Source organism: Maylandia zebra, linkage group LG15, assembly GCF_041146795.1.
Source record: "Maylandia zebra isolate NMK-2024a linkage group LG15, Mzebra_GT3a, whole genome shotgun sequence".
Classification (NCBI taxonomy): domain Eukaryota; kingdom Metazoa; phylum Chordata; class Actinopteri; order Cichliformes; family Cichlidae; genus Maylandia; species Maylandia zebra.
This window is the reverse complement of record NC_135181.1, coordinates 13863401-13890797: the sequence shown is the minus strand read 5'-3', so window position 1 is coordinate 13890797 and position 27397 is coordinate 13863401. Positions and strand designations below refer to the sequence as shown.

At 39.5% G+C, this 27397-nt stretch overlaps 2 protein-coding genes across 3 annotated transcripts in view; both read left to right on the top strand.

The window, feature by feature from the left end:
• The first annotated feature begins 1278 nt into the window (after positions 1–1278).
• On the top strand, positions 1279–24531 carry LOC101464470 (uncharacterized). Its single transcript, XM_076874543.1, has 6 exons — positions 1279–1354; positions 10189–10360; positions 10716–10828; positions 10983–11151; positions 11944–12013; positions 24397–24531. The coding sequence occupies exons 1-6, from the start codon at positions 1279–1281 to the stop codon at positions 24529–24531; spliced, it is 735 nt and encodes a 244-aa protein (XP_076730658.1).
• The window catches only part of LOC101474374 (glutamate receptor ionotropic, kainate 2), a 65710-nt gene continuing 62630 nt past the window's right edge, over positions 24318–27397 (top strand). For both annotated transcript variants that reach the window (XM_004568771.3, XM_004568770.3), the window contains exon 1: positions 24318–24856. In XM_004568771.3, the coding sequence (XP_004568828.1) occupies positions 24733–24856 (124 nt within the window). In that variant the 5' untranslated portion in view covers positions 24318–24732. The remainder of the gene's footprint in view (positions 24857–27397) is intronic.

Genomic DNA, 27397 nt, shown 5'->3' with positions numbered 1-27397 from the left:
TTTGTGGTTATAGTCTGCACCATTATCCTGTTTCTTTCCTGCTTCTTCCTTGCACTCACTAATAAGCAGCACCAACAAATAACCAGCAAGATATCAGTAGCCCAACATTTCGTGTGACCTGAAAGTGTCGCAGTCACTGGGAGCTGCATTCGAAAGGAATATTACCAAAATCTGCATTTCATAAGTGCTGTGTCTTCCCTGCCTTCATGCGATGTGAAGTTCATTCCCAGTGATAATTAAACCCTTAGCACATTTTCATCTTCTTACCTCTACTTTACATAATTATCCTCAGGCCACTTTCTCTTGCAGGAGATATTAACTGCTAGATATAGAAGGCAAAGATAATCCCAAAGGATATAATGTGTATACAGGAAAACATTCTCTCTCTCCCTCTCTCTCACTTTCTGCTTGTATCTCAGAATTGCAAGATTTTAAATTAACAGATATTCCTATATCAACCAAAGATGTGTAGCATTAGGGAGGAGCTGGGAGCAGCAAAAGCTCCTGCCAATAGCAGGACTAATTTCCTTTGTTATAGTTACATTTATATGTCACTTCATGCCCCCTTTGACCATCTGTTTCATTAAAAAACAGGCATACAGCAGTTACACTTTATGCACTGTGTCAGTGTGAACATTGCATCACAGCATCGAGCCACTACAGATGACTGTACTAATGCATTTTGCACTGAAGGAGCTGAGATTCTCAGTAATATTTATATAGATACAAAGGTGTGAGGCCTTTGTGCTTTAGCTTCATTCAGATAGGATGCAATGAATAAATTTGTCAAATGTGCTCAGGGCCTATACGCTTCTAAGGAGTAAGTGGTGGTTTAAGTGGTTCTTAAATAATGAATACATATAAATACCTTATTTTCAATTTTACATTTACATGACAAGTGTTCAGCTGACTCTCTGCGATCAAGTGACGGCTTAAGAATCAAGTCTGTGTTGTTTGCAAACTGAAATTTTACACAGTTTCCTGGAACTTTTCTGCGAGAGGTCAGATGGCCCAGTGAAAGCAAAATATAAGATAACACACCCTGATAGGCAACGTGACATGAAACCAAAATTGGGGTTTCCCCCCGATTTAATCACAGCTACCTCCGTCATCTGGCTTGAGTTGTCAAAATAAAATGTTTTTATTAAGCAAATAAATGCAGACTACCGAAGTATACCCTCATCAATCATTTATCCTCGAGATGTGTTGCTCAGTGCGTCATATCATCACCACATTACTTCCCACATGGTGGTGAAAGTCAAATATGTAAATGGGCAAATGGGGCTGATGGTCAACACAAACCCTCCTTCATTAGAGGAGCATGGAGACACCATGGAGACAAGGAGTTTGGGGGGTAGAGAGATAGAGAGGGTGGTATGTGCATGTTTGATGGGGGTGGGGGGGATGATGAATGAGTGTACACCATGCTGTCATTTGTACTTTGGCATCCAGTCCAAAGCACAATTTAGTGTAAAATATTGCACCAGCCCCTTCAGATGACAAAGTGTAATGCTGATGTATGAATAGACAGAAACCATCCCCAGCTGCTATTGAACAGTGGGAGGTAGATATTCTTCTCAAAGGGCATTTAATTAGCGTACACACAGCCACTGCAGAGGGTGAATACTGAAAAAAGGCCAGTCATACTCTGGTCCTTAAGTGCAACAAACAAACATGGCTAGAAAATAAAACAGGTAAGGTAAACAAGTTTGTTGCTCTTCATAGATGTGTCACATATTAATAGATTTAAAATCTTTCTTTTGTTGTTGTTGTTTTTTAGAAATTGTTCCCATTTCCTTAAAAGTGACTCATATTATTCTTTGCTGCTTTATGTCTTCATGCACTGCCTTTCAGCTATTTCAGAGAATACTATTTACACAAAAACTATCTTTTAAATTTTGTTCATCAACTTAGAGATTATCACATAAATGTGAAGAACATCCATCTTAATAATTATCTTGTAGAAGAACTTAATGATTTGTGACATGATGAAAATATCATGTGTGTTCCTTTTTCTGCAACTTTTATTTTCATTTTTTAAGCAAGAGAGTTCTGCATTAACAATATTTCATATTAATAGCGCATAATGTGTCGCTTGCCACAAATCTAAATAAAATCTTTTCGTACGCATTTCCTTCAGCCTATGTGGATTCTTTCAGCATCAAATCTTTTAACTTGTTGAATTGCTTTTAGATCTGCAACTTTAGCCACAGCTAGTTTTGTATGAAAAAATGAAAGTTAGATTGTCCTTAATATCTCTCAAATTGTTCAACTTTGTTGGCTTGCTCAGTATAATTTCATAAAGAGCTAGGCTAGTTTGACGTAAATCTGGGGAATGCACTTGGAGTACATGGGAGAGCTTTCCAAAACAGTTTAGTTTAACCTCATTTAGAATAAAACTTAATGTTCCCACACAGTTCCTGAGAAAGATTACCAACCTTAAATACCCACAACAGTGAAACTGTATCCAAAATAACACTATTACTGCTTCTGACTTAGGGTACAGGTGCTATGCACAAATTCCTATCAGCCACTTGCACCTGAATCATCCTTTTATATTTGCAAAGATAGCATGACAGCTGCCTTTAACTGTAAGAGTGAGCCAAATTTCTGTCTGGATTATGGGATTCAGTGCAGCTGTGCAGTTTAAGATGCCACACAACCTTCTCTAAAGGACAAGAAGGTAAATAAAACGTTCTATCTATAATGGAGGATAGCAAACAGTTAATTATTAATCAATGGCACTTAGGTTATGTGAATTTGAGCCTACGTTACTTTGTTTTTTTACAATATACGATGCTTAAACCCCCTTGAATTTGTCTACATGAAACAGCAGCAAAATTTGTTTTAACATGACTATGAGAAGAATGGTGAAGCTGTCGACCTCTAACCAATATATTCTAATTTCCTTCTATTGGGATTTATGGAATGAGGAAATAAGTGAAATAACTATTGGCAAATATTCTCAAATTACATTTGAGAATTAGTTTCCTTGGGTGTGTTCTGGATGACGTAATTGCAGTAAGTGGTTTTCTTTACCCCCTACAGGTAACTAGATATGTTCCTGATTGTGGGCCGTATATAAGAGGAGAAGCTGTCAGAAAGGTTGCTCATTTAGCCAAACAGTACTTCATACAAACAAACTGACGACTGAGAACCCCTGTCCTGGGTCTCTTCTGGTTTGGCAGGGTAAAGGATTTTCTCTTTTAAATTTGTTTGGTTTTGAGCGTGATGCTTCTTGGTACTTATATTTAAAACAATACTTAAGAAACCTTGCAAAAAATACATTTAATATACGTAGTACTATAATTTAGTAGCATTTTGATGTGGCATTATGTTTTTAATACAGCTAACTTCAATCGATATACAGTGGTGTGAAAAATTGTTTGTCCCCTGTCCATTCATTTTTGCATAATTTTTGTAATCCAGCCACATTGGAGGGTTTACAAGCATGAAACACCTTTTTATGGTCATGCCACAGCATATCCATGGGATTCAGGTCAGGACCTTGACTAGGTCACTGAGTAAGTCTTCATTTGGTTTTTCTTAAGTCATTCAGAGGTGGACTTGCTGGTGTGTTTTGGAACATTGCCCTGCTGTAAAAACCAAGTGCGCTTCAGCTTGAGGTCAAAAACTGGACTGGACATTCTCCTTCGGGATGTTTTGGTAGACAGCAGAATTCTTGATTCCATTTACCACACCAAGTCTTCCAGGTCCCGAGGAAGCAAAACAGCCCCAGGCCAACACACTACCATGACCATATTTTACTGTTGGCATGATGTTCCTTGTCTGCAACGCTGTTAGTTTTTATGCCAGATGTAACAGGACTCAAACCTTCCAAAAAGTTCAACTTCTATCTCGTCTGCATAAAAGAATGTTTTACCAGATGTCTTGGGGAGATGTTTTTGGCAATTGTGAGATGAGCCTTTGAGTTATTTTTGGTCAGCAGAGGTTTTCTCCTAGAAATCTCCCATTTTTGCTCATTCCTTTTCTTATTGTTGGATCATGAAGTCTGATCTTAACTGAGACATGTGAATCCTGAGGTTCTTTAATGTTTTCTGGGTTATTTTATGAACTCTTGGATGAGTTGTTGATGTGCTCTTGGAGTAACTTTGGTAAGCCAGTCAAGCCTGGAAAGCTTCACCACTGTTCCAGATTTACTCCATTGGTGTATAATGGCTCTCACTTTGGTTCACTGGAGTCCCAAACATGTAAGTGTGAAAAATATGCAAAAGACTGGAAAATCAGGAAGGGGGCAAACACTTTTTCACATCACTGTATTAAAAACTAAAATATTGATCTCATTGTCATTTTGTTTTAAGGTTCCTCTACAATCATGATGCGACTGGTAATGTATAACTTTAAATACATTTTAAGTTCAATTAAAATTGAATTTCCTTCTGTTCTGTAATACACATGTTTTCACATTACAAGCTCAATTCCGAAAATGTTGGGATTCTGCATAAAATCTAAATAAAAACAGAATGATATGATTTGCAAATTTTGCAAACTAACATTTTATTCACAATATAAAATACGTGAAATAAGTTTAAACTTATTAGTGGCTGATTTAAAATAGTATCAAATAGTAAAAGTTCTGGCCTGCAGGGAAACAAGTTCAGCATCTATACACTTCAACTTTAATATTGTCTTGTCATCACCATCAACACCCCCATCACCATCAACGGCGCTGCTGTGGAGAGAGTGAGCAGCTTCCGGTTCCTTGGCGTACATCTGGCTGAGGATCTTACGTGGTCAGTACACACAAACAAAACAGTGAAGAAGGCGCAGCAGCGCCTCTTCTTTCTCAGGAGACTGAAAAGATTCGGCATGAGCCCCCGCATCCTCAGGACCTTCTATCACTGTGCCATTGAGAGCATCCTCACTGGATGCATCACCACCTGGTATGGCAACAGCACCGCCTACAACTGCAAAGCTCTCCAGCGAGTAGTGCGGTGCTCTGAACGGATAATTGGAGGTGAGCTTCCCTCCCTCCAAGACATCTACAGGAAGCGCTGCCTGAGGAAAGCGGGGAGGATCATCAAGGACTCCAGTCACCCCAGCCATAAACTGTTCAGACTGCTTCCATCAGGAAGGAGGTTCTGCAGCATCCGGTCCCGTACCAGCAGACTGAGAGACAGCTTTTTCCATCAGGCCATCAGACTGCTGAACACGTCATAGACACCTCAGCTTCACTACTGGAACTTCAACATTATGCACTCCACACTGTATATAAATGCCACTTGTTTTGCACATATTCAACTCTGTATATTTTATATATTTTATTATTATTATTATTATTATTATTTTATTTTATTTTTTTACTATTTAATTTGTAAAAATGTGTACACACACACACACACACACACACACACACACACACACACACGTAGGAAAATATTTAGTATACACATCCAGAAATGCATACACTATTATATATTGTACATATATTTATTAGTTTCAGGTTGGCCATTCTTGTATTTTGCTCGTTTGTGTTGTTGTGTTTGCACATCTCTGTTGCTTGTGGGGCTCGCACACAAGAATTTCACTCGCATGTGCTGTGCCAGTGTGCCTGCACATGTGATGTGACAATAAAAGTGATTTGATTTGATTTGATTTGATTTGAAATATGTAAGGCCTTGACCAAAAGAAACATAATATGGATGGGAGCACATGTTGCTCTAAAACCTGTTCACAGCTTTCAGCACTGATGGTGCTTTTCCAGATGTGGGAGATTTAAAATTATCTGACTGTAGAAGTACACGCCAGAAACGATGGTTCTGCACACTGTTATTGTTTTTTATTGAGAGTTATGCACACAAAGAAGGCAGTCCGTTTCAGTCTAGCTCTCTCCTCCTCCCCGCTCGACTCTGCCTTCACTATAGAGACACGGAAAAGAGACACCGTCATCAGACAATCGCCTGTGGCTCACCTGCCTCCCGGTGCCGCCCCCTTGAGCTCACTGCACCACTCCTCCCTTGCAGCTGAGCCAGGGACCACGCCACCACCACACTGATATATTTCATGAAATAGCAAAATGACTCAGTTTAAATGTTTTTAATGTTCTACTGAGAATAAAGTGTCAGTTTATGAAATTTGCAAATCATTGTATTCCGGTTTCAGTTACATTTTACAGAATTTCCCAACATTATCAGAATTGATTTTATACATTCAAGACAATATGTATAAGCAGAATGCAGTTTTATGTGATTCCAACATAATTATTTTTTCTATTTTTTCTTGCAGTTGGTTGTTGCCATTACTGGCATTACTTTTTGGTGGGTTGTTCTCAATAACTATTAAATTTGAACAATTCTGCAATTTATAAGCAGTGCATTTAATCAAAAAATATGCAATTAAAGCATTATTAGCAAAACAAAATGTTATGATTGTGTTTACCAGAAAACACATACAAGGTGGACAGTGCGCCCAGCTCTGAAAAACAAAAAGATAAAAATGGTAAGACCCTTCCCAGTAGGATGCTACATTTCATGACCAATGTCCTGTATCTTAGCTAATGTAGAAAAACATTGTAACATGTTAATTGTATATTCAGATTTGACAATCTTAAAATAGTAACATCCTTCATCACAAGTTGATTAATGTTACATACAATGTATGTTATTTCAGTCTCAGATGAAGAACTTTGTATCTACTTTTAAAGTTAATAGTTTCTGACAAGACTATAATATCTCAAAAGTGTTGGCAATTGCAAAAATACAACATTATTCTTCTTACTAGGAAGTGAAAATCAGGCTTCCAGTGGCTCCAGTTCTAAGAACCCAAAGGATAAAAATGGTGAGATCCTTCATTACAACTTGAATAATGTTGTAATTAGTTTTATGTGTGTACATAAAAGGTTTATATTTTCTTCTGAAGAGCTTTGTATCTTCTTGTAAAGTTGTTTTTTGGCAATTATGTCAACTGGCAGAACTGTATACAGTCACAAAAAACAATAGAAATAGTTAGATCTTTCATAACAATTTCATTAATGTCAATACATTGTGTATTATTTCAGTCAAAATCACAACATTATTCTTCTTAGTAGGAAGCGACCAGCAGGCTCCCAGTGGCTCCAGTCCTAAGGACCCAAAGGATAAAAAAGGTATTGCAATATGATTAATGTCACATAAAATGTGTATTATTTCAATCACTGCAGAAGAGCTTTGTAGCATTTTGTAAAGTTATTCAGTTTTGACAGCTGTGCCATCATAACTGTGCACAATCACAACAGACATCATTTTTTGATTATATTTACTAGAAAACTCCACGGACTCCAGTCCTAAAGACCAAAAGGATAAAAATGGTGCGATCCTTCATTACAACCTAATGAATGTCACATAAAATATGGATATTTTCAGTCGGTGCTGAAAAGCTTTGTATCTTCGTGTAAAGTTGCTCATTTTTGAAAATTACCTAAATTGGCAGAACTGTAAAAATAGAAATATTGAGATCCTTCATAAAAATTTCATTAATGTCAATACAGTGTGTATTATTTCAGTCACTGGTAGAACTGTACAACATCACAACATTATTCTTCTTACTAGGAAGCCACCAGCAGGCTCCCAGTGGATCTAGTCCTAAGGCTCCATAGGATTAAAAATGGTAGATCCTTCATTGTAATATGATTAGTGTCACATAAAATCATATTATTTCAATCACTGCAGAAGAGCTTCGTAGCATTTTGTAAAGTTATTCAGTTTTGACAGCTGTGCCATCATAACTGTGCACAATCACAACAGACATCATTTTTTGATTATATTTACTAGAAAACTCCCCTCAAACCAGTCCTAAGGATCAAAAGGATAAAAAAGGTAGATCCTTAATGAGAATTTGATTAATGCCAGTACAGTGTGTATCATTTCAATCACTGCAGAAGAGTTTAGTAAAAGTTACTCATTTTTGACAATTTTGCACAATCACTGTGCACAATCACAACAGACATCATTTTCTTACTATATTTACTAGAAAACTCCACTGACTCCAGTCCTAAGGACCAAAAGGATAAAAAAGGTCAGATCCTTCATTACAACTTGATTTATGTCACAAACGTGTATGCACATAAAATGTGCTGAAGGACTTTTCAGCTTCTTGTAAATGTATTAAATTTTGACAATTTTGTAAACTCCCAGAACTGTACACAATCACAAAAGATCTTTTTATTCATTTTAACTAGAAAAGTCAAGTGGCTCCAGTTCTAAGAAACAAAAAGATAAAAATGGTGAGATCCTTCATTGTAACTTGATTAACACCATGTAAAATGTGTACATCTTCAGTCTCTGTTGAAGAGCTTTGCATCTTCTTGTAAAATTATTCAAATTTGACAAGAATTGTACACTGTAACAAAGTACAACATTATTCCACTTAATAGGAAGCAAATTGCAGGACTCCAGTGAATCTAGTTCAAAGGAAGAAAAGGACGGTAAGAGCCTTCAACACTGTGTATCAGTATCACATACAGTGTGGTGTATTTTAATCACGGTGGAAGAACTTTGTAACGTCTTGGAACTCCATAAACTGTAAGGACTGTTATTCTTCTTCTGTTTACTAGAAAGGAAACAGCAGGACTCCAGTGAATCTAGTTCAAAGGAAGAAAAGGATGAAAATGGTAAGACCCTTCACTATGTGTCACACCCAACGTGTAGTAAGTGGCATACTTTGAAATGAGAGAAATATTTGCTTATATTGTGATGTCAAACAATGCCCCCAAAATGATGATGTATTATTCTATACATTTACATCTATATTCTACATTTTTTAATTGGTTGCTAAAGCTTGGTTGCTAAATGCACATTAAACTGTTTACTGGAATATGAGTTAAATGTGTTGATGTGACAGTGGAAATTCAGATTTTTTCTTATCTTATCTTATCTTATCTTGTCTTATCTTATCTTATCTTATCTTTTAAGGTGTATTTAATTTAATTAAATACATTTAATTAAATAACTTTGGCAGGTACACAAAGCCATTAGCACTGTACACCATCACAAATAAAATAACATTATAGCATTTATATTTACCAGAAAGCAACCTACTGACTGTCTGTCTGATTTTAAGGAACAAAAGAGGACCCTTCACTTTAATATAACCCAAAGTGAAGTGAAGTTTCTAAGTTCCTAAGGTGGAAAATTTAATGTTTCATTTGTCACACAGGAGTAGCTATTTTATCCTTTTTATCAGTTTCCTGATAAAATAGGACTTTCCTCTTTTTTTTGGTAATCACACAGTATTAACTCTCATTTTCTCACCAACTAAAGTATCGAATTCATTGTATTTGAAAAACAATCAATGCATTTTAATTGATCAGTTTGTGCAATTTTTAAAGTCTCACTTTCTGCTGTTTTTTCATTTTCTGCATTTCAGTAAAGCCCTGCTACTATCCCACCAACATTCGTAAGGAGATCACATTTTATTTTCTCATTTGCAGTTACAGTGTGAAAAAGTGTTTGCCCCCCTGATTTCCTGGTGTTTTGCATGTTTTTCACACTTACATATTTCAGATCATCAAACAATTGTTAATATTAGACAAAGATAACCAAAGTTAATATGAAATTCAGTTTTTAAATGAGGATTTCAGTGATTAAAGGAGAAAGTAAGGCTTTGGGACTCCAGTGAACCAAAGTAGCAGCCAGGAACAACGGTAAAGCTTCCCAAGAGTGACCAAAATTACTCTAAGAGCACATTGATGACAGCTTAAGAAAAACAAAATGAAGACTTTGGAGCGGCCTAATCAAAGTCCGGACCTGAATCCGAAGGAGATGCTGTGGTATGACCTTAAAAAGCTGTTTCATGCTTGAAAACCCTACAATGTGGCAAAATTGCAACAATTATGCAAAGATGATTGGTCCAAAATCCCTCTACTATTGATTCCAGTTTTTGCTGCTAAGGGTTGGCCCAACCAGTTATTAGGTTTAGGGGGCAATCACGTTTTCACACAGAGCCATGTAGGTTTGGATTTATTTCCCTTAAATCATAAACACCTTCATTTAGAAACGGCATTTTGTGTTTACTTATGTTATCTTTGTCTAATATTTAAGTTTCTTTGATGATCTGAAACCTAATACTTTTTCACACCACTGTACATCACAGCCATCTTTTTTAACATTCACAATTTGTCTTAGTCAAATGAAAACATTTACAGAAAAGCTTTCAAAGTTGCTAAATTATCTGAATTTGACCCTTTTCCAGGATGCTGGACAGAATGGTTCGATAGAGACGACCCTTCTGCATCTGGAGACTGGGAAACTCTTTGCAGGCTCCGCAAAGAGAACCCTGGAAAGATCTGCCCTAGACCAGCAGCTATCGAAGCCAAGACTCTATCTGGGCTCACTGTGGCTGCAGCAGGGGATGTGATTTACAAGTAAGAACAGTACAAGAAAAAATATGTGAAAAAGTGTGTGTGAGTGATATATTCTATGGAATTGGCAGCATTTGCATCTTCACTGTTTAAGTTGGACACAGTTTGAGGATTCACCAAAGTGTGACATGAACCATATGCCACAGCAATCCATCCAGTGTTTTGGAGATACTGCAGCCTGTACCACAGTGGTGACAAATCAACAGACAGACAGATGGGCTGACAGAGTTTGATTGCCATGCCTTTAACCATGCATTAACATGTCTAAAAAATGCAAATACACTTAAGTGGTTACAGCTATTAGGCTGCTCTTAGTCAGTGTCATGCTGGTCTCCTTCTTTTCTTTTTTCTTTTTTAGAAATGACATAACTTCAGGATTTATCTGCAGAAACAAAGACCAGATCAACAATAAGAAGTGCAACGATTATCGTGTTCGCTTCAGCTGCTATCCCCCGTTTTGTGAAAGAGGAGGTATCACTACATTCTGCATGTGGAATATTAAGCTCCTAATGCAAACTGATTTCTTGCTTTTTTTATTGCATAAAGAATAGACAGTCATTTAAAATGTTGCTTTGGTTCTGTAGTTTTCTAACAGGCATGCTTTGTCTGTATTTACTCACTGCAGTGTGTTGGACCAGCTGGTTTAATCGCGATGATCCTGGTACAACAGGAGACTGGGAGGTTTTAAGTGAACTGAAGAAACAAAAAAAAATTTGTGACAACCCTCTGTATGTGGACGCTGTTACCACTGACACAATGACCCCAGCCATCTACACAGGGGAGACCTTTTACATGTAAGCTGCCTCCTAAGAAAACAATAAAAGCTTCACGTGTAGTACAAACAACCCAATGATCAAACACAGTGTTCAGCAACAACGCCTCTTGCCTCAAGTTTCCAAATTTTAGATATGTTCTGCCTGAAGATATTTCTTAAACAACGAATGGGAATTCAGTTATATTTGTAAGGGTGATCATTTTTCCTGAGGGATTTCAAAATAATGTCAAAATTCATTCTTGTATTACTGGGTTTGACTAGAACAATATGTGTGTTATGAGAAAGAAAAAGTAATACATGACAGGAAATGATTTACATGTGATTATTTTATCTTATTTAAATTGGATGTTTGAGACATTTCACATTTACACTTATAAAAAAACAAATTACACAAGACATTTTGAAGAGTAAAATTCATTTTTATTGGACCTGCCAACAGCACTATTGCGAAACCAGGTCATCTGTTTTTATCATTAAAAAAAAGACAACTGCAACAACAAAAGTAAGTATGGTTTAACCAAAATGCCTCATTAAACAGTGGAAATGAACTGACATTTACATATTACTTTACCAGTCTTGTTGACTGTGGAGTATAGTGCTGGAGAATAGAAGGTAGATTTAACCATACATGTTTACTCTGCTTTACTCTGTGCACTTTAATTATTTTATGGTGGGCAAATTAGACCTACTAACTAGATATGTATGTCTTTGTACAATAAACACAAGTTCCTGTTTTAGATTATTATCGTCATAATAATAAAATAAGAACATTAAGCATATTTGTAGCTTACTTTGTGCTCATTTTTTTCAGGTACAATCCAACTGACGGATTTGTTTGCCGCAATAAGGACCAGACTACTGGCAAGTGCAGTGACTACAAAGTAACAACTGAGCCCCGATTGAGTCCACCACGCTTAGAATTGTGGGGAGAAAAGAAGTTCCTCTTCATATCACTTTAATTTTCCTCTGCTATTTCTTTTGTTTAATAATTCATTTTTTACTGGGCGTAATATCGGGAGGAATTTGTAATGGGCCCCCTTCGCAGACATCTTCACTTAGCGGCGTTGCAAAAGCACAGGTGTTGCTAAATTAAAGATGATCTTGTTTCACTGAAACGACCATGGTGATGTGAACGACACAAAAGCAGCTAAAAATGAAGATTTAGTGTTAAATATGTACGCAAATGTTTTCAGTGGTACAGGAGGAAGTTTTTCTGCTTTAACTTTCTTTTCTTTTCAGTGATTATGAAAGCATGACATTGTTTGACTAATGAACCAAAATACTAAAACGAATAAAACCACTAACGAACAGCAAGTCGGTTTCTTCTCTTGAGCTTACATGAAGCTATGACTTGATGTGAGTTATGCAGATGTACAGTATATGTTTTCAGCAGATGGTGGGGACTAATGTGATACGCATGCTGTGTTGTTTGACAGGAAAGTGAAAATGTGGAAAAGCGCAACTCAGTAAATCTGAATTTTATATCAAAATAATTGGCAACACTAACAAGCAAACACACAGGTAGAACTAATGTCTATTTATAGAAAAAAAGACAGTTTGTTTTTTTAGTGCAGGATTAGTGTATTTACAGCTTCCCTTTCTCGCTGACCTACATAAGGCCTTCGCCACATTTCCTTTAAAATCAAGTATTCTTGATGCAAGCCTGTACGTGCACATAACCCCCTGCAAACCCAGAATGTACACATATAGGCACACAGATACATATATACATGCACACACATACACACAGGCACTAAGGAGAGCAGGGAGATACAAGGTGATTCCATAACACCGCCAACAATTCCTCGGGAGATGAGCACTTGTGATAGGTGCTGAAAAGAAACTGCAGGGCACTGTACGGAATATAAAATAAGGAACTTTTCCACAGTCTGCTCTTGGAAACGAATCTGTTCTTTGGAGGGTTTTGCTAATGCTTGCATGTTTGCATTGCATCAACAGTTCTGTACTTGGTGCCATTTGGCTTTGAGCATGAACGCCTGTCTTCCAGAAGGCTGAAGACTGTGTTGAAATAGGCAACATATCAAAAGACGAAAAAGAAAAAAAAACAACCGAGAAGGACGGATGCAATCTGTTAAATTTTTCCTCTTAACTTCTCATGATAAAACTAAAGAGGAAAAATTCTGACACTGGTGGCAAAATAAAATGAAATTTGCATTATTGAAGTGCAACATAAGTGTCGAAGCTTTGCAGCACTATGGCGTTCCATTCTCTTCCATTAATCTACCAATATTCCATGGCTGTGAAGGCCTATTTATAGACCAGGGGATGATTAAGTGGTGAAGCTCTGTGCCACAAAGGGAACCAAGCTCATTTTCTTTTTCCTTCCTCTCTCTTCTTTGTGTATTCTCTTCCTACTTCTCCCTCTCTCTTTCTATCCCTCTGTGCCCGAGTCTTCTTTCCTATCGTCTCACTCTTTCTCTCTGCGCTCCTCTTTTCCATGAGCTTATATATTATATACCCAACTTTCATTCATATACTTTAGTTTAGCTGTCATTAAAATTATGTTAGACTCAAGGGGTAAGGATAAGTCCTTTAATTTCTTTTTTTTTTTCATTAGGCATTTGACAAAAGGATTTACAGCAGTGTTAATTGTTATGAGGCTTCACAGCAAAGACTGACAGGCTTAACAAGAGAGGATGGAGCTCAGTTCTATATGTTTCCATTGCTAAGGCAAGCTGGCTCAAGAATGAAAAGTGTTTTTAGTTAAAAGTAGAGGAAGAACATTTGTGCAGAGAGCTGCTTGCAAGGTGTCCTTGAGTGGAAGTGGAGCAATGCACAGGGTAAAGGGTTAAGCTCATTTTCATGTGTGCAGACATGATTAATGGAGGAGAGGAGAGGAGAGGAGAAGAGAGGAGAGGAGAGGAGAGGAGAGGAGAGGAAAGGAAAGGAAAGGAAAGGAAAGGAAAGGAAAGGAAAGGAAAGGAAAGGAAAGGAAAGGAAAGGAAAGGAAAGGACCTCACCCAGTTTAGGACCAGCCTCGTTTCATCGTTTCCAGAAGAGCAAGGACATAAATGAGCTCAAACCCTCCTCCGTGCTTCCACACACTCCAGCTACTGGTCCATATCCAGATTTTTCCCTGCATTTACAAAGGCTTGGATAACAGCATTTTTGTGAAGAGTGGGCTTAGTGCAGAGCTGTAAATACTGATGACCTCAATAACACCCATTTGCCTATTAAAACCACTCAAAATATTTGTAGAAGGAGGTGAAAATGGACTATTTGAATATGCTGAAATGATACTTATTATGCCAGAAGTAGATTTATTTTTAATGCAATAAAAAATGGATTCTGTGTTAGAAATTAACCATAAAAAGTGCAGTCGTTTATATCATACATACTGAATATCAAAGCTTATGTGACAGAAATAAGTCACCATATTTGTCCTCATCAGAAATGTCTTTTTTCTCACTAACTGCAAGAGTTTGGGACTGAAAATAGCAACATTTAATGCATCTGAAAGCATCTCAGCATCCTTAAATCTAGAACAGCTCTTTGCAATCACCTAACAGCCGGAGCTTGTATTTAAAGACCAATTTGTTACACTATTTAGAATTTCTGTTTATTTGTCTAATATATTTTGGTATAGCTGCAGTCTTGGCAACCCATGAAAACACTTTAGCTGTACAAGGCAGTCCATGTACGTTGAGTTATTTTTAATAAATCCTTAACCAGGCAATTTGATAATTCCCAAATCCATCTGTCAAATAGCATTTAATTTAAAGACACAAATTTATCACATTCATGGCGGTGTAAATTTGATTAGTCCTGAATTATGTATAAATGAATAGCTCTGCCTCCATCCCTAGACTCCTTGGGATGTCAGACCCCAACTTTAAATCCCTCTCACCAAAGCAATATGAGCCTGAAAAGCTATTAGAGCATGACTCCTGAGAGATGAACAAGACAAAAGCGTTATGCCTGTACCTCCACGTAAGGTGCGAACAATACCAGGCTATTTTCACTCTGACAAGCCATATTAGTCGTGCCAGCTTTTGCCTGCTGGCAACTCCGACGTGATAGCTGTCTGGGACATTTTGTTTCCAGTCACAGTAGCTGATCCCTTGATTAAAAACATTGAATGCTGAGAGCGTGTTATCCCTGTTTGGAGTTTCTGATCCTGGGTGTCTCAGGCGACTGCTGGGCTTTCTCATCCCCAGCGGCAACAGCTGATCCCAGGAACTTTAAGGACGCAGAGTGGATTGCATTACTGAGGTGGAAGTCAAAACATGCCAGAAGTGTTTGCCTGTCATAACCCTTCGCTGAAAAAAAAAAAGAAAAATTCTGGTGTGTAAGCTGATTTCTAATGAGGAAATAGATGCATTGTTACCCAACTTTCACTGCAGTATCTTTAAGACAGCAAACGGTCTTTGTAAAAGTTGTTTTTTTCCCCCGCATCACACCCTATGGCCTGAAACAGATTTATATTATGTGGTGACATAATGTTAGCTTGGTGGCATTCATGTTCATGGGTGGTTTCCGTGTCTCTTTTGTCAATGGCTTATAAAATGGCAAGAATTACACCGCTCCCCAATGAGTTACGACTAGGCACCAAGAGAGCCCATTAACAAAGGCCCAGATGCACACAAATCACCAATGTGTGTCCAATCTTTGTTTACACTATCACATTTGGCTTTGAAAGGCCCTCCACTTACACCCATTCATGGGCATCAGAGATGGAGATGTCTTTGGAGAAAGGGAAGTTTATTGGAGGCTTTCCTGTAACAGAATGCAAAGCCTTATGAGTTCCTCTCATATTCTCCAGTCTCCTTCTCTGCAGGCAAACCCTTGGCACTGGCTAGCCCAATAGGGAAAGTCACTTTTTGCAAGCATTGCCAAGATTTCTATTTGAAAGCCAAAAAGTGTAGGCAGACAGATGCATCTGTCCACATTCTGTCTGTTCCTCTCTTTCAAACTTTCCTCACTGGCTCTCACTATCTCTCTCTCTCTCACACACATGCATATGCACACACATCCACTCGCTCACACAGGGGGCTGTTTCCTCATCGTTCACACTGAGAAATGCCCTGTAAGGATGTCCTTATCCTGCAAACCAGACTCTGCTGGATGCTATATAATAACAACTCCAGCCATCCACCATCCAATCAGCCAGGCTCACTGCTGTGGGTGCGCGCGTGTGTCTGTGAATATGCATGATTTTTTTTCTCTCCCTAAGATCTGAAACCACAGCGCACAGAAAGGATTTATTTTTCCTGACAAGATATAAACAACTCATACAAAATCAATTTTAAAAAGGAAAATATTTATTCATTTACAATTGTTTGCGGTCGGATAGAGGCTACTGTGTGAGGAATTTCAGCTGAGAACCATAAATATTACCACAATGATACATTAAAAAACAGTCCATGGTGAGCACAAGGATGGATAGAGGTGGATTATGCAGCAGGAGAAGTCTGAGAATTTTCTGTGGACATTTGGACTTTCTTGCTCTGGAAAAAGTGGGGCATCTTTTCCACTAATTATGGGATGAATCCAAGCTGACTACAACTGCTACAAACCTTTCAGACCAATATTTCAAACCAAAAATGTGTTAAATAAACTGTATTTGAGTTATTAATGAAGCATTCATTTTAAGTGGCACAATGAATCATAATCTGTAATGTTTCAATGGATATTAAATCTCTATGGCAATATGAACTATAATGTTTCATTAGTATAGCCTTGATGAATCTTTTCTGCACTTATGATGTTTTTTAAAAAAAAACAAAAAAACATGTGAAGCATATGGATCCAGAGTTATATTTAACATATTATGTTTTAAGCCTCTTTAAAGGTCTAATCAGGCACATATGATTTAAAACTGGGTGTGCACTGGAAGACTACAGTCAGGTGCTCATTAATCCAAACATCTAATCAAACGTGGAACCGGCTCAGTGGATTCGGGCATGTAGACATGGTCAAGAGGATCTTCTGAAGGAAGGAGCTGAGCATTAGAATGAACTGGGATTTAATTAACTGTGAATGGGACATGCTTGATAGTGCTAGACAGGCTGGTCTAAGTATTATAAAAACTGCTCATCTACTGGGATTGTTCCACACAGCCAGGGAGTGGTGTGAAAAAGAGAATCTATTCAGCGAGTAGCAGTTTTCTGTGAGAAAATGTCCTGATGATGTCAAAGGTCAGTGGAGAATGGCCAGGCTGCTTGGAGCTAATAAGAAGGCAACAGTAACTCAAATAACCATTCATTACAACCAAGGCATTCAGAAGAGCTAAAAACATCAAACCTTGGAGCAGAAAGTAAACACTGGGTGCTGTTCCTGTCAGCTAAGAACAGGAAACTGAGACTACAATTCACACTGACTCACCAAAACTGGCCAACAGAAGATTGGAAAACCATTGCTTGGTCTGATGAGTCTTGATTTCTACAGCAACATTTAGATGGTAGGGTCAGAATTTGATGTAAACTATGTGAAAGGATGGCTCCATGCTGCCTTTTCTCAATGGTTCAAGGTACTAGTGTTGATGTAATGGAGTTGGGGATATTTTCTTGGCACACTTAGTACAAAATGAGCATTGTTTATACACCATAGCCTACCTGACTATTGCTGCTGAAGATGTCTTTCCCTTTATAACCACAGTGGGATCATCTCAAAATGACACTGGTACTCAGATCGTCTCCGCAGTCATCAGATCTCAATCCACTAGAGCACATTTGGGATGTGGTAGAATGGGAAGATTGACATCCTGGATGTGTAGTCGACACATCTGCAGTAACTTTGTGATGTTATAATATCAATATGGAGCAAAATCTCTGAGGAATGTTTCCAGCATCTTTGTATAATCTACAAAAAAACAAAAAAAACAAAGCCCCAAATAAAATAAAAAAACATCTGAAGGCAAAAAGAGGTCCAACCCAGTAGTACCATGGTGTACCTAATAAAGTGACTGTTAGATGTATACACCACAGTGAATGTATGCTGGTGAATGTGTACATTATATTTTAAGTTACTTTAAAAGAAAGTAAGAACATTTATAATGCCTCAGTCACAATTAAGTGACTCAGTAGGCCGTGACTGTGAACCAGTGTGCACGAGAGCACAGCCCCGGAGCTGCTGAGCTAAACAAAAACGTTTCTGTTAATATTTCTGATTACACCTGCGCTTTTCCTTATCTTAAGTCATCTTCTCTATAAAAGACCCATATTGTGAAAATCAAGGTTACAATCACAATGGAGGTGTAGAGGCTGAAATTACTGTGGCAATAACCTCTATTGATTACGACTGTCATTTTACATTGCAGTATAAATGCACTAATATGGTAGGACTGCATTACTACAAAAGCACTGTTTAAATCATTGCATTTGAACCACTGTAAAAATAAATCAATAAATAGAAAAAAATGCATGATTCAAAACATAGCATCATACACCAGAACTGAGAAAAACAAATGCAGAAATGGAGCTTTGATTTTAAAATGTCTGTTTATTGTTTATATTTCAGCAACAGCAGCTCTTAGATATTGTGACTTTCATTCTAATGGGTTTCTTGGGGTGGTAGTTAACAGATTCACCTTACGCTTTGTCTCGTCTCTGGTTTGAGACCAGAATGACACACAAACCAAGATTCAGAGGATTTAAGCTACTATACTCCTTGTGCCAATCCCAAGTTTGGATAAATGGGAGAGCTGTGTCAGGAAAGGCATCTGTGCCAAATCAAATATGCATATCCATCCACTGTGGCGACCCCTTGGGAAATAAGGGCGCAGCCGAAAGGACCCAGATAATGTGTTTCTTAACCTCTACCAGGACTCTTTAAGAGTGGTGCACTCAGTGCTTATTGGGTATTTGACATTTCTTCAAACTACTTTTAAGGTTGAACAGCACCAAATAATTATTATTGATCACACCATCATTAGGGTAACTTCTAACACAGACTACCATTTTGTGCCTGGTAATTCAGCATTTATGGACGGGTAACAAATTCAAGGGAAAGCCTGAGTGCTTAAAACCCACAGTGAGGTGATTCACTTATTCTGTTATGCTGGAGGGAGCACCGTGCTGACATGTTTGGGGTCCACTAGTCACTCAGTACAAAGTTGTTCTGAGTGATCACCTTCATCCTGAAAGGAAACGTTTCCATTCTGATAAGAGGGGTCTGTACTAGGATGACACAGTGCTCATTCATAGGATAAGAGGGGGAGTAACAGAAGGGTTTGATGAGTTGGAAAATGATGTGAATCATATGCTGTGGTCTTCACCCTCATCAGGTCTCAGCTCAGTGAAAAGCTTTAAGGGTGATTTCGGACAGACATGTTAGACAGCCCTCTCTCCACCACCTTCATAGAAACACCAGTGACTTAGAAAAATGGTATTCTAGTCCTCCTGTGAAGCTCTACCTAAACTGTGGTGGTGGCATGTGGTGACCTAACACATCGATTAGACACTTGATTTTTCCTTCAATTTGCCACGTGTCTACAAATATTGTTAAGCTGTTAGCTTCTTTTATCAATTTAATAACAGAACCACTATTCTCACCTAAGATAGTCAAGTATCCATACTATACCAAGACAGTTTTGGGATCCAGTGGTTACAAAATAAGACGCTAAATGGCCTGCGTATAATAACCTGACTGGGTAGTGGCACTGTCTGCTACACTGCAGCACCTACTGTGACTAAATAAGGAGACTTCCTCATGCCTACTTTATTTTCATTAACCAATAATGAAATAACTTTAATGTTGACTCACAGATAATATGTAATATAACTCATAATTGGACATTAAATGTTACTTGGTTTTAGCTTCAGTACTTGCACAATAAAATTGTGTCTTAAATAGGCTCAAATATATCATCAAGCCTTTGGGTTATAACCCAAGTGCTGTGTGCTTTTGTTTACAAATGTTATCTAGCTTCATACAAATAGCTTTGGCAGTTGTCTATGTTGTTACGTGATACCTTTGACAACTGATTTTGCATTTCATATAATCCTTACATGATTATCAGCTTATTAAATTAAATAGTTTATTATATATTATGCATGGCATATGCTACTTATGAAATCGCCTACCTTTGCAATCAATTACCTGCAAATAGAAGAAGCTTGCCTCCCAGGTTTTTGCCAGACAGTTTGAACAATAACATTTTTAAATGATCATGCTCTAAAGTTAAACTAGTCATGCAGCAGTTTTGTCTCTTATTCTAACGAAACTGCGACTGAAACTGAACACCTTAGGGTGCGCATCACCTTCATGAAGTGCACCCAACAGGGCAGGCGGGCTAATGTCAGGATCACTGCTCTGTGTGCAGTTCAGTTTAATGGAATCAAAATTTAATTAACGCTGCCTATTTAAAATATTTTGAGCAAAAATTGAGCATACAATATATAATTCATGAAGGCACTACTCACACAGTCTAACTGCATGAAAATTCATGCAGTCGAACTTCATTAGGGTGCATTAATTTTAGTTTCTATAAAGGTATTGAATAGAGTGGCGGATGAGTACAAATTTGATTTTCAAATTATTCTGAGCTGCTGTATCATTAGTTATTCTACAGGGTACAGAGCATTTAGTTATTTGTGACGATCTATCATGGCACATTACCACAATGGGCACAAATTGACCATAGTTCTCAACTATAGTTGCACTGAGTAAATTACCATGCCATTATTGAAAGTAATATGGCAGATAGAAGTTACAGATGGCTGTCACATTATAAAGTCAGAGCGCAGTACCAGAAGTAAGTCTGCCTGAGTCTAGTTGCCGTGGGGGGGATTTGTGGGCATCCATCAGCACTAACTGGAAGTGACAGTGTGCAGAGAGGTCCTAATTACTGTCTCACTTGACTAATTGTCGCCTCTGAAGAATGTATTCCCCACTGAGATCCCACCTCATTGACAATACTGCTCAAGACATATAGACCAGGGCTGCCTTCCCCGCGCTCAAAGGAAGTGTCCACAAATGGGAAATGTAAACACAGTACACTGCGAACTCAGTGCTACTGTCGCTGACAAAAAAAGAACAGGTTCAAATCATCTTTGTGAGTTCCAATGAAGAAAGAGTATGTGTTCCTTGTAGGGGCCCTTGTGTGGCTCACCAAAGTGTTAGTTACAGTCATCACGGAACAATGTGCTGATGAATTGAGACCATTGTTGCCTTTCTGGAGCCAAACATGTTAAAATAACTTGGGGTATTCAAAATAATGCTGTAGAGATGAGTCTTTAGTGCTGGGCTACTAAACTGAATGAATGTCTTCTCTTTCAAGGTCTTACCATTCAAAGTGCATCAGCTTCTCGTTTCCATGGTTTCCCCTCTCTGCGCCAATGCTATCTTTCCACCACTATGCCTGCGCGGGAGAGAGCGAGAGGGGGAGAGAGAAAGCGAGGGAGAGAGAGAGAAAGAAAGAGAGAGAGAATGACAGAGGGCTTTCAGCAGTGGTTATCTCTCCTTTGCATAAAGTCCCCTTTGCATTACTCAGTGCATGAATGGCGTTTGAATAAACACACCAGCCAGCTCATATGGAACCCTCCACGGGTTACAAGCGAGTGGGTGTGTATAAACTCATCTAATTTGTGGTCTTCTTCAAAAATGACAAGGTTTGATCATAGATGGAAGAAAGTACATTTCCCAAATGGCACAAGGGTATTTTCCTATTAGTCACAACAAGCTAAAGGAGCAAGAGTCATTTAACATCATAATGTGGCAATTATTTGATATTCCCTTCTCCTTTCCCCTTTTATAACTGGTTCACACACAGTTATCTCCACCTGAGCGGCTTTCAGGGAAGTGAAAAAGGGTGTTAACCTGAGACATCTAATTGAAAACGAAGATCAAGATCAACACAGAAAGCATTAATCTAGTGCAGTGGAAATTGTATGTTTGCCCATGCATTCCCTGTGTTCGGGCTTAAAATATTATTTCGATTCTTGATTAGAAAATTAAGTCGCAATCATTTCTTGCTGCATTAATTTGCATGCATTGAGTGAGGAGGTACCTGAGGACTTAACGCATTTGCAACGCCTTAGTATTAGGCCAGAGGGCGCTTTAATTTTAAAAGGAAAACAGCGTGCCTGTCAGTTGATGTCTTCTCTCGGAGCTCAATAAGCATTCCTTTCATGCTGTGTGAAGCTCTGCTGACTTATATGGAAACCCTGAATTTCTCCATAATTATGCTAATGGTCCAGATGGTAGCATCACGAGTGCCATTCTCTTTGATATTCTCACACTGCAGAGGGCTGGTGTGCAGACCCACGCAAACCAACACACGCTCAAAGTCAGTGTTCACACCACCTACTTGAGCCCATGTAAATTAATTCGCGGATCCTTTAGCTGAAAAAAGCCCACTCGTCACTATTAAATGCATGTGCTTGTATTTGTTTTGGGGATTTGGCAATTCTTGTAAAGTACAATAGAGTCGCACTTCAACAAAAGGCGGGTGTAGGTGTCAGTATCCTTTATTTATCTACACATTTGCTCATGATTTACTACGACTTTTACAGTCTAATAAAAAGAACAATAAACGGCGATGTGAGTGCACTTCAAGAACATTTCAGTGACATTTGTGAAGGTTGAAAAAAAAAAAGCATGCCAAGGTCATACACTGTAAGGCCATGAATAAATATTCCAGCGAATTTTATTTTAGAGTCCCCCCCCCCTTTAACCACACACTCGCGCACAAACATACACATACGCGCGCACAGGCCAGCCATTCACTCACTCGAGCCACACAATAACTGTGTTCATCCAGGCTTGGACTCTGGTGGCGCCCATCAAAGAGCTCCTTTCACATCTCCGTGGGGATTAAATGGGACCTCCACCCTTTCTGGGCGGCTGTGCGCCGTTCTACCTATACCTCCAGCTGATGCACTGGCCCATGAAGAACTGCCCATTTAGGGCGGATGCTGATAAGGTGCATGTAGTGTTAAATCAATAGCACAGGCCTATACGCAAGAGCGGCAGATATCCATCTTCTCGGTGCAATGCATAGCATAGGATAGAGGCTGTTTTTGAACCCGTTAATCAGATAGAAACGCGATATGCTCAGCAGATATTGGATGTCTTTCCCCGTGAAATTTAACCAGCGGTGGAGTCTTTGTGTGTATGACGCACACACCTTCACTTCGGAGGATGGCTCGCACTTGAGAACAGTCTGTTGCTGGAAGGCTTTCAAGTCTAAAGTGGAGTTATTTGCATAGGTTAAATATTCGTGCCTTTCAGCAGCTTCTGTCGATATTACGGATTTGCTGTTCTGCCAATTTTAATTCCTTTCATTCCACTCCTCCCACATTTCTGGAATGATGGTGAAAATTGTCGGAAGGTTGATGCTTGAAATCCCGTAAAAGAGCTTCTGAAAGGGAAGTCACGAATGACAAAACACAAAGTGGGCCCACATATCCCACTGGGGTGCAAAGGAGGAGGGGGGGGGGGGGATCAGTGCAAAGCTATCCTGCTGACATCACATCGCTTGTGCACGGTGCATGGCCATTTAGAGCGGTGTATAAGCTTTACAGTGTTTTCTTTATCTGCCGAATTCAGCAAAAATACCTGAAGTGCTAAATCACTGCTGGTTGTTTGAACCCTGAGTGAGATTGCTGCTTATTTCTTTGACTAGACTGTCTCTGGCCGTGGTGCTGAAGAGAGATCAAGCGGAAACGTACTAATCGAGTGTTAAATAGAGTTAACATTTGCCCTTTATCACATGCCACTTCGGTTACAAGATAATTTAATTTGATCAGTGGCATAACTTTGTTTGATAATTATATAGTCCAGAGCCTCCTGTCTCAGATTTACTTTGCCTTCATGGGTGCATTCAAACCTGGTAGTGATTTGAACTGGTTGCAAAAGTTAGCTACCATTACCGTGTGCACTTTAACGATTGCACATTTATAGACACACCTATAAATGCCTGCGAACTTGGTGGGCAAGTTATGAGAGGAAACTGGGAAACAGCTTCCTAGAAACGTGGTACGAAGAGAGAATTAAAGTTTTACACTGCTAGCTTTCAATTATTTTTCTCCCTTATTCCGCCATTCCATCCCTCTATTTCCCTCCTCCCTGCTCGGCATGTCTCTCCGTCTTTCTATCTGTAGTCTATCTCCATCTCCCCTTTCTCCCCTTCTCTCTCAGTCGCGCTCACTCTCTCTCGCTCTCTGTTGCGCGTTCACAATACTAACCTTGGCTCGACGTCAGAGCCTGTGCAGCAGTGCAGTATAATGGGAGCGCAAGGAACCCAGAGCGCCTCATAGGGGGGTGCATATCGCTGCTGTATCCTCTGCTTGGCGCTGTCTAGCTCCTTTCCAACCCACTCCAGTTCCTCACCTATAGCCCATGCTTGGGCTCCCTCCTCCCCACTGGATCCGTACCCTTCGACATGGATGTCCCGCCGTCCCGCGACCCCGAGGATTGCTGTTTCTTGGCGCAGTGAAGAAGGAAGAGGAGAACGGGAAGGGGAAGGAATCATGCCGGGACTGCTAATGGATTTAGGGAAAGCGCAAGTGACCATGCCGTGATCTTGCGCATCCAGGGCCGCCGTTACCCTGCCTTGCCCAACAACCGTAGAAGAATTACGAGGGAATCGAACCCGCGCACCGAGGGGAATAACCACTGTGCATTTTTTTAAAACAACATGAAGATTACCTCCCATCATCTGATGATAACCAGTCTTGCTTTCAGGTCCAACCTCAGGCTGATCCCGCTTCTGCTGCTGTTTCTTGGTTACTCTCGCGGGATGCCACACGTTTTAAGATTTGGTAAGTAATCTGTTTATAACAATGTATCATCGACGTTACGATGTCTAATCACAACAACTACTCATAAGATTGGCCACAGCGGCACGACACATTGGCGGGATGCAGGCTGTGGAGATATTTTTGTCCCACTTTTGTCACGTTTTCCGTTAAGAGTTTGCAAATAATATCGTCTGCACTTTTAAAATAGCGTTTAGCCCGGCGAATATTTCATAGTGTGCCTTTATAATGTCACTGTATTTCGTAACAGTGTCTTCGTGGGGTTTTACTTAGTGCTTCATACGATCAGCGACGAATGACGCTTTCCAGTGAACTTGAAATCACCGTTACAGTAACTCTGGACGCTTAAAGGCAGGAGTAGTCTATGCAACAGTTCACGGCTATGAAGCTCACCACCAGAGCCGCCGCTTAAATCTCCTCACCCTGCATCCTGAATCATCCCGTAGGTCTTTTAAACTGCTGACTCTCCAGCACATCCTCTGCAGTGAATGTTTACATGTAACCATTAGCTTGCTTTCCGAGAGTGGATCAATTATTGATCTGTGAAAAGTGTCGATCAATGCGCCGGGCAACGGGCTACTTTATATCCGAAATCAGAGCGAAGAGCTTCCCATCAGGGAATTCCCATGATTTTGCTTAATTCACACGGTTGTTGCCGTTTAAACAGATACTTGCTTGTTTCCAGTGCTCACTGGATGTGCCCTTACCCAACACTGTGTCTCAGATTAGCTGTGTAATTCGGTAGTCTAAAAGTTGAGGCACTCCTTTAAAAAATATCCTGGTGAGTTAATTAGACACTTTAAAAGGATTAAAGAAGTAATTCTTCAACACTTGCCACTACGGCGAATTTTCCCCGGTACATAACTTCAAAACAGTGCCATTAACGCCCGTGTTCCTGTCTGAAAGTCACTAAATCGCAGCCTCCCGTGGCTTCCTCTGATGCTTAATTAGATCCGTCTCAGGGTGGCTCTTTCTGCCGCTCTCTGTTGCATTTACAGAGAACATCTTGGAGTGACAGGGGAGCCGCCACGACAGCGGATGTCATCAAGTGTTGACAACACATCCTTACAATCCCCAGTTCTCCTGAGGGTCCTGTTTAAGAGTCAGGCCGCGTCCGCAAGAGCCGCCGCTATGGCAACGGGATGTGCTTGTCTTCCTGCTTCTTCCTCAGCAAGACGCGCGATTTCCCGTCTCGCGTGTTCCCTGACAGACGCCGGGCGTCTATTCAGTAATCCTCGGAGGACGGTAAAGTCCTTGCACTGGCTAATAGCAAAGTTTTCAAGGCGGCAAATGATATCGAACATTCCCAAGAGACAAAATCCAGATATCATTCTGACCATGGTTACCGCTTTATGCATATTTATTGTTCGTGTGTGCGTGTTTTATCAGTGCAAAGGTTAGACGTGTACCTCCCCATACCAAAGATGTCGCCTGTGCTAACAAGCTGGATCTGTAAGGCATCTGGTATCAGCAAGACAGACAGAACCATGTAAGATAAGAGGTGTTTCGTGTCACTGAGATCTTTTGCCCTGGGTGAACCCATGCTTGATATTTTCTCCTTCTTCTGGTGGAAGTGACAGTCAGAGCGCCTGGCACGCGTCTACGAGCCGGGGCTCTGTCCGTGGTCCTGAACAAGCGCTTGTTTAGTCGCACGGACTTGGCAGCACGGCCGCCTGTTGCTGAACAACTCTTCCTTTTCACAACACACTGATACACCTTCTATAAACGACTTAGTCTTTGTTTTTTGTTTTTTTGTTTGTTTTTTTATGCACTATAATATCTGTCATTCAAGCGCCACACACGCTCTATTGTAAAATGGCTCCATTTTCTGCACTGTAATTCATTCTCCTTAGAAAAATAAGTTCATGTGTCTGTATTTGCTTCTGAAAGAGCCGAGTTTCCTAAAGAGAAATGTAGTTAAAATAGAGATTTATGTATCAGCTTATATAAAAAATAACACAACATGTCAGTCATGCATGCACACGGGAGAATTACAAATCCCTTTAAAGACATTAGAGTCCATCCAGTACATTTCTTGTCCTGGAGGATGTGCTTACTCAGCAGATAATCCCAGCTGCTCCTGCAGAAGGCTGGCTAAATGAGGAGGTCAGCTCCCCTGGGTCCGTCTGTTCCTTTCCTGCCCCAAGATCCCTTTTGCCCAGACAGGCGGCTCACATTGTAAAAACCACTGTTCTCCTGTCAGGCTGAGACCTCTACACAAAGACACACTGTAACACTACGGCATAGTCAACCTTTTGCATTCATAGCTCCAGTCTCACCATGTAGAGCGACAAGTGTCGGAGGAGAAAGGAAAAAAAAAAACAGTGTTCAGGCCACCAGCTGCAGGCAAATATGCTGAGCCCATTCCCATACTGAGTTGAGTTATTATGTTCAGTGTTCCTCATTTATAAATCTTACAGGTAATTTATTTAGTTAGATGCAGAAAATAGAGCCAGCCCATACAAGTTGTAATAAAAAACCTCTTGAGAAAAGATTCTCTCTTCATTACTACTTCACATTTGCCTTCTGGGAGCACTGAATTAC